Raw genomic sequence first — 12,312 nt, 5'->3', positions numbered from 1 at the left:
AAGAGAGCATTATTTTCTCCCACACCCTCCATTCGCACATGTCTTTAAATACAACAAAGACAAAGGGATGCAGCGAGCGATGAAAAATAAAAGTGCAATTAGTACAGCATGATTTGTAGGCACCCACAAAAAAATAATGATTAAGTCACATGGTTAAATTATTCTATCCTGTCTGAAGTGAATGAGGCAAAGCAATTAATATTTAGGAAAAACGTTTCCTCACTCACTTGTAAAATTAAATACAAAGTAAGTGTCAGGAAATAAATTTAATTATAGAATGTTTCAGTTTAAACATGTGTTAAACATATTTACTTCGTCCAGGTTGGGGTAGGCCTATAGACAAACATGTACATATGTTTTGAATATTTCAAAAGCAAGCGTTGGAAACGTTTGATCCCCCCCCCCCTTTAAGTACAAGTGTACCAGGTGGATGTCATATTTTGTACAGGTGTTAGAAATATTGTTATTAGGTGAAGCATTTTCAGACAGGTGTCATAAATAGCCAATACAGTGATCTAGCATTGATGAGTGTAGATGTACAGATACACAGGAAGTGTCTTTTATTAATAAGAATGTGTTGCTTTATGCACTCATCTGCTATTGAAATTCTATAGAAATTTTACAGTTAGTCCTAGTAACGGTTGGGTATATTAGGAGGTTAATTTCAGTAATTCAGGGAGAACCACCCAAGCTAAAATAGACCACAGATGATAATATAGGCAGTCGAAGTTAAAACTGGGGACTACGTCGATGACGAGATAACGACCCCAGCTGCCGCCGGTTCTCCACCGACATGATTGGTCAAAATTCATGTCATCATTGGGGGCTCGATCTCGTCCACTAATTCGTTGAAGCCACATCTCTTATCTGGGGGCTACTCATCAGGGGGCAACTGTCTGCGGAGGCCGAGGCCGAGTGGAAGAGACATCGCAAGCTGCGGAGGCCAGGAACTGGACCGACCACCAGGGCCGAGTGGGGCATGTCAAGCCAGAAGAGATGATGGGGGCTCTATTCAACTATTGATTAAGTGAAGTTATATTTTGTTATATCCATGTATATTTCATGTACAATCAATGTAAAAGAAATCAAAAGGAAACCACAGAATGACATAAGAGATTTGATTAAATCTTTTTAATAACTGTATTTATCAGTTTTACGTATTCTTTATTTGGTGTCATGCAGCAGTAGGTAAATAATTAAAAAAGTCACTCCCACGTGACAGTAAGACCTCTTTGATACCGTGATGTAATGTAAATGATTTTTGAAAATTAACTTCAATAAAAGCAAGAGGCCCTAAACATTCTAAGATTTAAATCACCAAGACTTACTTTGAATGCAAATTCTTGTACTTTGTGCAAGGAGGAGGGAGAGGGGTGCGAAGCGGTATGCAATATAGCATGCAGCACACCGTCTTCAGGAAAATTGGGGTCTTACAACCCCCGCCCCCCCCCCCATCAACATGAATTAGCAACTCATAGAAGTATACCAATTACTACACATTAACAACGCAAAATTTAATTCAATTCAATCCTATTCACATCTTTTTAAAACACATCAAAAATATTTTAATGATCAAGTTTACAAATCAATACAAATAACATAATACATCATTTATGATACATAACAATAGAAAAGAAATAGTAAAGATGAAGTGTGGAGGATGAGGGCCGGGGCTAAACAGAAGGCCATTTGACCTGTCAAGGTTAATCCCCGAATTTACCCCCACTTCAAAAACAAATGCAAAATAACATATTTACAAACGTAAAGTTAATATAATACAAAAACATACAGTAACATATCTAAACACATAAAAGGCAATCAATTAAAAAAATATATTATGACTTAGGCAGAAATAATTTGTTTTTCTCCTAAAAGAACGAGTATTTGAGCTTTTTTGAGTTAATCTGGCAAGAGATTTCAAGGCAGGGCCTTTAAAACTGACAGTTGTTTTTGAAAAATTATAATGATTAAAAGTTATCATACATTTTATTCGCGTTTATTGCGCTATATTTATTTAAGCTGATGTTATATTCAAAGTTTCCATCAAAATAATTTAGAAACAATTGCATAGAGTACGAAAGCATAAAAGATGGTACTTGCAATTCATTTATATCATAAATATTAAATATTTTCAATATCTTAAATAAAGGCCTTTAATTAGAATTTGAAGTGTTTGTTTGACTTCCCTCTCTTGACTTCACTCAAGTAATTCTTTCATAGATTTAGCATGTTTAACGATTGTATTCCAGGAAATGAATGGGATAACGGCCGTTGAAAGTGAAACTTTGATAAATTTTCTTTATTCTCACTTCATGACTGCTTCGACTTCTGTGCAGTGATTTCTATTCAAATAAAAGACAAACAACTTATAAAAGAATGACATCAAGTACCTATCATGCCCATAAACCCGCTTTTCACAAATGACGACAGTATACATGCTGTTTAAACGATGGATTATCCACTTTCAAATTTGAATGCCATACACATATTAATTCATGGGAGTAAATACCGGGGGCAATGTCGTAAACCGAGCAATGGGGGGGGGGGGGGTTGGCAATAAATTGAGCCGGAAATTCACCATTCTGGGGACACCTCCCAGGGGCTATGTATACTGGGGTAAAACCATATGCATATTACTACCATCTATCACTTTTTGGTGATGACAGTTATGCATGACTACTATGCACAACGCTTTTAAGAACATGCAAAATGCTGTCAAAATAAAGGGCAACCAAGAAGTCTTTGACGAAAATTGGTAAATCAAAACAGCAGCTTAGTCCTGGGCTCTGGACAAACGACATATTTGCAAGTTTCCGTCAGCTCTGGAACTGCTCTTCCGGTTCACCAATTTTCGGCAAAGTCCTACCAACTATTCATTGTGATTTGATTTGCATAATACATTTACTGTGTTCTTAAATTCGTTCTGCGTTGCTGTGCGAAAACTCTCTATTGGTATGAATATCAGAGATATTGTTCTTTTATGGACGTTCGAAAACATAAAAGAATTCTCCATTGCATGTGACCAATTTTCCTGATTCGGTCACGACACAAGGAAGAACAACATCTTTTTTGTTCTTAGACACTGGATACTCCACAACCTTGGTTGCCTCAAGTTCGCCATCACATCCAACCACATCTACGGTATACACCTTCCGGTTCTGGTCTCTGTACACGACGTAGATGGAACCATCGGAGAGGTCCACATCGCAGAGACATCCATCCCATCGGTCATGATTGATGCAGAGACGATGCGACCCAGAGGGATCCATGATGGTGAACTCACGGTTGCCCGTCTTTGCGACGAAGTTACCGGACGGCAAAGAACAAAGCCATTGGATTTTCCCAGCCCCGGTTTTCACTGATTGGGTGACGATGCCATCCCCTGGGTTAATGATGTGAATGTCAGATTGGCAAGCCACCGCGGCTAGAATTCTTCCACCGTTCTCAACGTGTACTGATGCGAAAGTCTTCTCTGTTTCAGGGTTCTTTGGCAGTTCTACATCCCTGATGAACTCCCATTGTCGGCTGTACAGGCTTGCTCCTTTGAAACAACTCCCAGTTGCATCCTTGCAGAAGTTACCACAGAGGATATTTCCCTTGCCCATGGACGTACAAGAAACTACTTTCCTGTAATCCCCAGAACGTTCTAGGACTTTCTTTGTGGTCTTGTCTTTTAGGTTGGTCACGTAGAGCGTCCGGCATGAAATATCAGACACTACCATCTCATCGTCATCAATCGCTCCAATGAAATATGGTTTGGTGAGATTCGTTCCAATGGAAACACTGTCAACCAGTTCCCAGCGCTGTGTAGCACCCAGAACTTTACTTTCATGGACATCGCCACCAAGTTTGAAGTAAACTTGCTGTCCTCTTTTCAGGTTGTATTCCAACGTGTCGACATTGATATCAGCATCTAGGATACTTGTTAATGATGATTCGAACGTGTCTGCTTGTCCAACCAAGTCTCTGTCATCCTTAACAAGTCTTTCGAGACGACATTGAGCATTTTCCACAGATGCCTTTATTCCATCGACTTGCAACTTCATCCTTTGCACTCTACAAAGTGTTCGTTCTTTCATTTTTATCAAATTGTCAGTTAATCTCTGCTTTGTATGGCAAATATTCTCACGTTTAACGTCTGCTCCTTCTTTTCTATCTAGCACTCGCTTCCTCAATTCCTCTTCTACTTTTCTAATTTGCTCTTCCGCATTCTTTGTTAAAGTCTCAATCTCATTTCTCTCACAAGAATCGATGTTCTTTGACTCTTTGCCCAAGGCCTCTGATATTTCATCTTCCAAATTCTTGAAGTGCTGATCTATATCGCTACCATACTTCACTATCCTCTTCTCTTTTTCCTGTAGTTCGTGGCACTTCTCAGTCACTCTGGGTAACAGTGTCTCCAATCTCAACCTCTTTTCCCGAACTGCTTCCTCAAGGTCGTGCACCATGCATGGTTTCTGGTGCGATAGGAAAGCACAAGACTGGCAGAGAGGAATGTCGTGTGACCGACAGACGAATTCAATAGGTTTCCTATGCTTGTCGCAGGACCAGTCTGAGAGTACCTGGCCCTGTTCATCCTGTGCCTTCCTTGAGACGCAGTCCTCGCACAGTTCCTGATGTTCTCTGATGCTGTACGTGGCAACAGCATCGCCACTCCTGCAGTCGATACCTTGGCATTTGGATGAGGATCCAGACTGGAAAGCCGATGCCATGGTCAGAATCGATGAGATTCGGAACTGCCAATCTTGTCGATCAAACCATATGGATTGCCAAACTGGACCTCTGACATTCGATCCCGAATTTAAATCTGAAGAAATAAAAATACAAAGAATACTTAGGAGGCTTACAGCTCTGCATAATGTACTATACAGTGCGTATCCTAAAAAAGTGTACACTTTGAAAAAGCCCTGGGAATTAAAAAATATACCACATGCGGGTAATTTTTTCACATATAATCTTGGGTTTGGGTCGCATCTATCCAATGAAAGTAAAGTTTTGACAGAATGTTACACTAGAGTGAGCACTGTCCACTTTTGTAAAGCTCGCAGAAATCTGTTTGCACAGAAATGCTCGTTTTCACGCTGTGTAAAGGGGAAAAGGCGTAATAAAACTTACCCTGCGAAACATTTCTCATCCATTTGCCTTGCACTATTAGTCAATTGAAATAAAACGGATACATTCAAGCATTTTGTAACAATTTTTCCCCCCAAATTGAAATTTCAACACTTAGTAAGCACAACCTTTACCCTTTTTTGTGCCAGCTGGATCTGAGGATAAATGAATCTGAAAAAAAAGTTTTATATCGACATCTCCAGCATTTTTTCACTAAGTTTGTATCATTTAAAGTGGGTTTACATTTCATTTTTCATTTAATACTTGTTTCTCCACACTTTTCCCAAGCTTGACAACGATTAACAAAATGAAAATGAAGCTTAAGCCATTTCATGTAAATCAGAGCTCAGTGAAAAGCAAATATCGTCACGATGGCCTCGGTGTGTGGGGGAGTGGGATGGGGCGCAATGCACTCTTCGAAGTGTTTTGGGCAAGGAAAAAATTTAAAACAGGTACAAGATATCGTCAAATCAATTTTGCTAGCTAAATTCCACGTGTTCTTCATGAATAACGTCTACTTTTATTCGCATAACTATTTCAAAGTCCTGCGCAAATTAGTTTTCACTAACTTTTCAAAAGTAAGTGGTGCTCACTCAAGCGGAAATATTTTTCGACAGTTATATCGTCATCTGTACCAATGTTAAAATGTGAAAAAAAAACTTCAGGATGTTACAAATATATAATTTTACAGGATTTTTTCTAAGTGTAAACTTTTTTTTGATACGCACTGTATAAACAACTTTTAATAGTAAGATTATGAACATGACACGAATCCAGTATTTCATAAGGCGACACACAATCATGTAGGGTCTATCTCTGACATATTCTTTCTGGTATGCCACTAACAAGCGGGTCGATTTATTTAGATACTATGTAGGGATATTTTTCAATCCATATAAAAAGTTTTTAAGATACCCTATGAACTGCTGAACCCCCCCCCCACCAAAAAAAAAATGAATAAAAAATAATAAATAGATTAAAAAAAAGTCAATTGACAAAGGAGGCGCACGCTTATTATGGCCCCCAAATTACTTGAACTTGAAAAAAAAAACAAGCAAATCAAAAGATTATAACTGCAACAAGGGTAAGCACGTTTATAAGCACAATGCTAATTTGGGAGCAAAGGGTAAGGGGTATATCTGCAACAATCAGGTATGTCGGGAGGAGAGACCTGCAGGTCACAGTAATTCAGTTCGCTTTTCGCCTCCCAGGCACAGGTGACGCCAAACAAATAATACTAGTAACCAGTAAAAAGTAAACGGATGGAATAAAAAGCCTTTTTTTTTTGCTGTTGTCCTATATAAAAATAGATGTCAGTGCATATTGATCTCAATTGGAACCCCGGCCTTGATAATGTCAACCTGAAGTCGCGCTACCACGTGCCTGTCAAGGACGTTAAGATGCCTATTTTACATATTTTCATTTCAATAACTCTTAAGGCCTCAGGCAAGTAGAAGATACAGAAGAAGCAAGACATGGGCGGCATCTTACAGGCGCAATGGCTGGCAGGGCTCTGTCGCTTGCAAGTGATGGCGAATGAGAGAGAAATTTTCTAACAAATGAATGATGCAAGTACCTACGGTAGAAAATATCCTTTATAATTCTTTATTTCAAAAGAAAAAAAACACAAAATTTATCTTATGATCATCTTGCCCCCCCCCCCCCCCCGTTCCATGAAGAGAACGCAATGGATTAGATGAAGGGTAACTTTCAGCAACTTATTATCAAGGGCAATAATTACATTATCAATTTGAACATTGTACCAAATGTCTATTTTCAAATCAAACCTTGCTTATGATTTGAGGTTTATATCATTGTTGGTTTGTATCATTGTCGATCCAGACTGCACATGCATACAATTGGGGGGAGGGGGAGGGGGGTTGGGGGCATGAACTACCCCAAAATGTCACGATCATGAAAAAAATGTAAAAAACATAGAAAATTAAAGGAAATGGGAAAAGATGATAGGCCTATTACTTTCTGAATAATATGTCAATTTTATCACAAAACTTGACTCTTGTATTGAAAATGTTGCTATGTTATCAGTAGCGTACGCAGGGGTGTGGTTACAGGGGATCAACCCACCCCCCCTCTTAAATCCCCCCGCCCAGTGCGAAACGACATAAAATTGGTGCTTAGGATATTTTTTTGAGGGGGGCTTGTCAACATTTCATTCAGCTTGAACCCCCCCCCCCCCCTGCGTACGCTACTATATGCTATGAACCTTTTCAGGATGAAAAAATGAAATTATGAATGAAACGAATAAATCTAGATCTGATTCCAAGCATTTCTAGAGATAGGGATATGGATAGGCCTATATATCAACGTTATGATTTTCCAATCAACAGTTTGTCATCAGAATCCACATATACCATAATGACCATTAAAAATGGCTCCAATTAGAGAAGCTAACTGGCGGATCTATAACGAAATTTCTATTTACAATTTGAATACATGGTGAAACATATATATCTATGTTTTTTTTTAATTACTTCATGGCCCTATATTTTGATTTTGCATTCTCGGTTAAGGGTGAACGTAATTCGACTGTTTTTACTATTAACTGATATAGGTGTAAATAAGAATGGCTCTCACATTATGAACAGCGTATATTTGAAGAATATATAAAAATCATATCGCACTGTGTATTTTGTGGAAAATAAAAACATAATACAGTTTATTTAAAGAGGGAATTAAAAGGAAGAGCTTGCAGGAAACAAGAGGAAATAGACTTTTAACAGACTTTCAGCATGTTCGGGGAGGTCGTAAAGAGTATATCAATTCATACGGTTGGCATAAACGGCAAACAATGCATTGGGCTTGCACACATGATTGTTAACGATATCATTTATGAAATTGATCGAATGATTCGTTTCATTATCCGATCATGAACCCTCCAACATATCCGAGTAATTACACAAAAATGCACTATTCTGATGATCGAGTGACACAAAGCTTACATTCATGATACACTCCAATTACCCTTTTGTTTTTTTAACCACAATTTGGGGATCTTAACTCGCGTCCTGCTTATTTTGGCATGACTCATGCAGACAGACCGACAGACAGTCATTAACATCAAGTTTTAAGGCATGGCACAATCATAATCGCGGACATGACAAAATTTCATTGTGAAAACAACAGTATGCTCATAGGCCAACAGCCTGGTATAATAGTCCCATATAATATATTATTTCACAGCAAAAAAGAAGAAGATATATTGGTTAAAAGACTTACCACTCAATGTTTTCCAGCGTTAACTAATTTTCATCTACGAAATTAATGAACCAGTAAGATATTGATCCAATCATGAAGATATGATCAGAATAGGCTACTAACTACGTCTGTTATGGTGAGTGAAGTTCATCATGTTGGTTGTGGTTTTGTACTACGTTGAGTATGATGTCATTGTGTCGACGTCATACTTATACTCTGCACTGATTCATGGTGAGTGATTGTACAAAACGAAGTCAGTGAGGCGATATTTACTAAGGATTTCTCACACAGGCAGTACAATGGGGAACGTGGCAAAAGGGGGAAATTTGGGGCGCCACTGAAATGGGTGAATCCAAGGAATATAGCAAGGCGGGGAGGAGCTATAGGGGTGTGGAAAGAGCAAGAGATAGAGGGAGGGGGAGAGGAAGCGAGTGGAAGAGAGATGGTAAATGGCAGTGATTTATTACCTGATTGCTAAGAAAGCATGAATACTTGTAAGCAAGCAACCAGAGGACCGACGTCTTAAGGTCCTCTCCGAGGTACCTGGTAATGAGGATTTATGTGTTACCAATTAAAGGGAACTAGCGCACCAAGTGGGAATCGAACCCGGACCACCGGAATCCGAAAGCCCGCTCTACCACCTGAGCTTATCCTGGAGAGAGGCCTGGCCGAGAGGGAAGTGAGTGGGAGCGGGGTACATTGATGTGGTTTCTAAAGAGTCGGTTTAGATCAGTAGATAAAGCGGAGTAACATTTTAGCAGCCATAATGATTCTTTCGATATTTTCCCTAGATACTTATAGATATATGGAAGGTTACGATGCGTCTTGTGATAATATACGTCAATATACATATGTTATTTCATTATGTTAATATTCATGTTTTGTGACTTCGAGTAAAATAGTAAGCGGTAGTTCAAACTGCATTTTTCTGATTGTCGTAGAAATGACAAAGTACAGGTGACCGACTCTTTCCTAATTGTATGTCCCGTTCTTCCATTCAGGACAAAGTCCGAATAATGATCCAATCTTATCGGCACAAGTGTTTCGCAATCAAAGGATACAACAATATATTGTCGTGGATACTCGAAAAATAATTGGCAACGTTTAAGTTATTTGACAAAGCACATATTTACACAATAGTCCATAATTGTGTAGGCCTCGATGGAATGTATGAATGACACTTGGGTAAATCGGCTGGTGTTTCTAAAGGCCCCCTCACACCTAACCGAATTGCCTGAAATATGCCTTGCGATGGCTGGCGAAAGGCATTTTTTTGAAAATCTTTTTCAATGGTAACTGATAGTAGATCATAATATTTACCCTTCGTGTTTGGGTTCGTACACCTTCTGAACTAACAGCTGCGATTATTCAAATTCGCGCGGAAATTTTGAACATGTTTAAATTTCCCGACGAATTGAAAAATCGTTGGTCGTCTGTTTGAATTCGCATCTCTAATTTAGTCTGCTGTAATCGTCCGTTTATCGTTCGTGTGTTATTGTCGCGCATAGTCCCTCATCGCGCTTTTGCCAGATTGGACCGATCTCGAAAGAACCCTTAACGAAGCAACACGATGACACAAACGTACAAGAACGCCCGATCTATTCCCTCGTCTTCGTTTCTAATCACACGCCATATCAAAACATTGCTTACTGTTCGTTCATCTTATTGGGTTATATCAACCCGCCTTCGCTCGTCTTATGCAGCAATTTACTCAAAGAGGTGAACCGAAAAATCGATATCCTTCGCATGTCATATTTATCCTTCGCTTACCATTTGTTGATAAAATTTGACAATAGTTCCTGATCGCATGATCTGACGGAAATTTTATTTGAATTCGTTGAATTCGCGCGCATTTCGTGCATTTTCCCATTCGTCGGCTACATTCGGTCAGGTGTGAGCTAGGGGGCTTTAACTTTTCAAGTCAATAATTTACATATCCCTAGTCATATTTATCATTTTTTCTGCTCATTTAACACAAGACCATCGGCAAACAATGATTTGTAATTTTGTACTTTTTGGTTTTGGGGTGGGGTGTATTTTTTCCCCCATTTTTTTTTTTTGGGGGGGGGGGAAGAGACATTTTGACGCACGTTAAGTGGGATTTGAATGCCGAGCCCACCCATAAAAATTTTGATTTTAATTAATAGAGAACGATCAAACAAGCATAACGCTCAAAATCCGATGTAAAATAAGAAAGTTATGACGTTTTCAAAGTTCGCTTGTTTTTCACAAAAAAGGAATTATAGTGATAAGCACATGTGAAATGCAAATGGAGTCAATGATTGTCCCTCATTAACTATTTCTCTGTTTTTATTGTTTGATACAATATCTTGAGTTTTACAGATTTTACATTAACCTGTTGGAGGCGGACTCTGGCGGAGCCCGCATATATGCGTGCTGGAGTCTATGGAAAACATGTGTTATAGCAAAATCACTCAATCTCCAACGGGTTAAAGTGATGGTCCGGGCTGAAAGTATTTATAGCTTAATAAATAGAGTAGAATTCACTAAGCAAAATGCCGAAAATTTCATTAAAATCGGATAACAAATAACAAAGTTATTGAATTTTAAAGTTTAGCAATATTTTGTGAAAACAGTCGTCATGAATATTCATTAGGTGGGCTGATAATGTCACATCCCCACTTGTTCTTTTGTATTTTATTATATGAAATTAGGTTTATTCAAATTTTTTCCTCCAAGATCTAGAAATAATGGATTGACAACTGATTTAGTGCATCAGATATTTATTGCTGCAACTTATTTCATTATAAGGGAGATAAATTATTCACACAAGTATATAAAATAATGAAAAAAATATGATTTTTTTGTACTAACATAAGAAAACGGAAAGTGGGGATGTGACATCATTAGCCCACCTAATGAATATTCATGACAACTGTTTTCACAAAATATTGCTAAACCTTCAACTTCAACAACTTTATTATTTGTTATCCGATTTTGATGAAATTTTTGGCATTTTGCTCAGTGAATTCTACTCTATTTATTAAGCTATAAATATTTTCAGCCCGGACCACCCCTTTAAGGACCAACTTAACAATACCACATGATCAGGGAGGAATAAATCTTTGTTTCACAGAACAACGAGGAGAAAATTAGAATGTTTCGGTTAATAAAAAAAAGAAGAAAAGAAATAGTGAATTGATGACGTTTCATTTAGATACCGACAGCAGTGGCGGATCCAGGTTGGGCACAGCCAGCCCGTGTCCCTTTGTGAAGCAAAATTAAAATATATAATGTAAAAATGCCATTTTAAAAAAGTGTGCCCCACCCCCTTTTGAAACTGATGACTTTTTTTTGTTGCTTGTCAAATTCCTCGGAAAAAAATGTGCCCCCTTTAAATCCTGGATCCGCCCCTGACCGACAAAATGTGCATCCTGTTTTGTCAAATTAAGCGAAACTTAAATATAATCATAACTTTCTTATTACAACCGATTTTGATGAAATTTTCAGTGTTACTTATTGGATTTTTCTCTTTTTATTCCGATCATCTATTTGTTGGGATGGGCTTGTCCTTTAAACAAAGCATTACATGCAAGATAAACATATTAACGAACATTTGGTGAAAATCCATAGAACAATAAAAGATACAAATTGCGAATGATCTAATAGTTCTCCAAAAAACACATTGGCCTTTATTCTGAAGTTTGATTTGATTTAAATTCTGGTCTAAAATTGAAGAGCTCACTTGCAAAAGGGGTTAGGTCTATTTTTCATCAAATTTGATTTTTTTTTGTATCAATGTATATATTTTTAGTAGCTCTATATAATATGATTCCAAAGAAAAGTTGAAATTCCCATAAAAAAATGATCTAAAATGGCAAAGAAAAGTCACTTTTTTTTCAAAAGGGGTTAGTTCCATTTCACTTTGGTTGCAAAATGGGTTAGGTCCACACAGATTTTTTTTTTGGAAAAGAATATTTTTTAAAATATGAAGACAGGTAGATTTATTTTATACCCAATATC

General features: G+C 37.9%; 1 protein-coding gene across 1 annotated transcript; it reads right to left on the bottom strand.

Annotated features, from left to right (window-relative positions):
• Window positions 1-1,539: 1,539 nt before the first annotated feature.
• Window positions 1,540-8,667, bottom strand: LOC129270708 (uncharacterized). Its single transcript, XM_054908029.2, has 2 exons — window positions 8,350-8,667; window positions 1,540-4,807 (listed from the first exon to the last, which is right to left on the bottom strand). Exon 2 carries the CDS (start codon window positions 4,710-4,712, stop codon window positions 2,979-2,981), a length of 1,734 nt encoding a protein of 577 aa, XP_054764004.1. The 5' UTR covers window positions 4,713-4,807; window positions 8,350-8,667; the 3' UTR covers window positions 1,540-2,978.
• Between the last annotated feature and the right edge of the window lie 3,645 nt (window positions 8,668-12,312).

The sequence above is a fragment of the Lytechinus pictus genome, chromosome 11 (assembly GCF_037042905.1).
Source record: "Lytechinus pictus isolate F3 Inbred chromosome 11, Lp3.0, whole genome shotgun sequence".
NCBI classification, from domain to species: Eukaryota; Metazoa; Echinodermata; class Echinoidea; order Temnopleuroida; family Toxopneustidae; genus Lytechinus; species Lytechinus pictus.
Note: the sequence above shows the minus strand (reverse complement) of the source record. Positions and strands in the feature narration are given on the sequence as shown.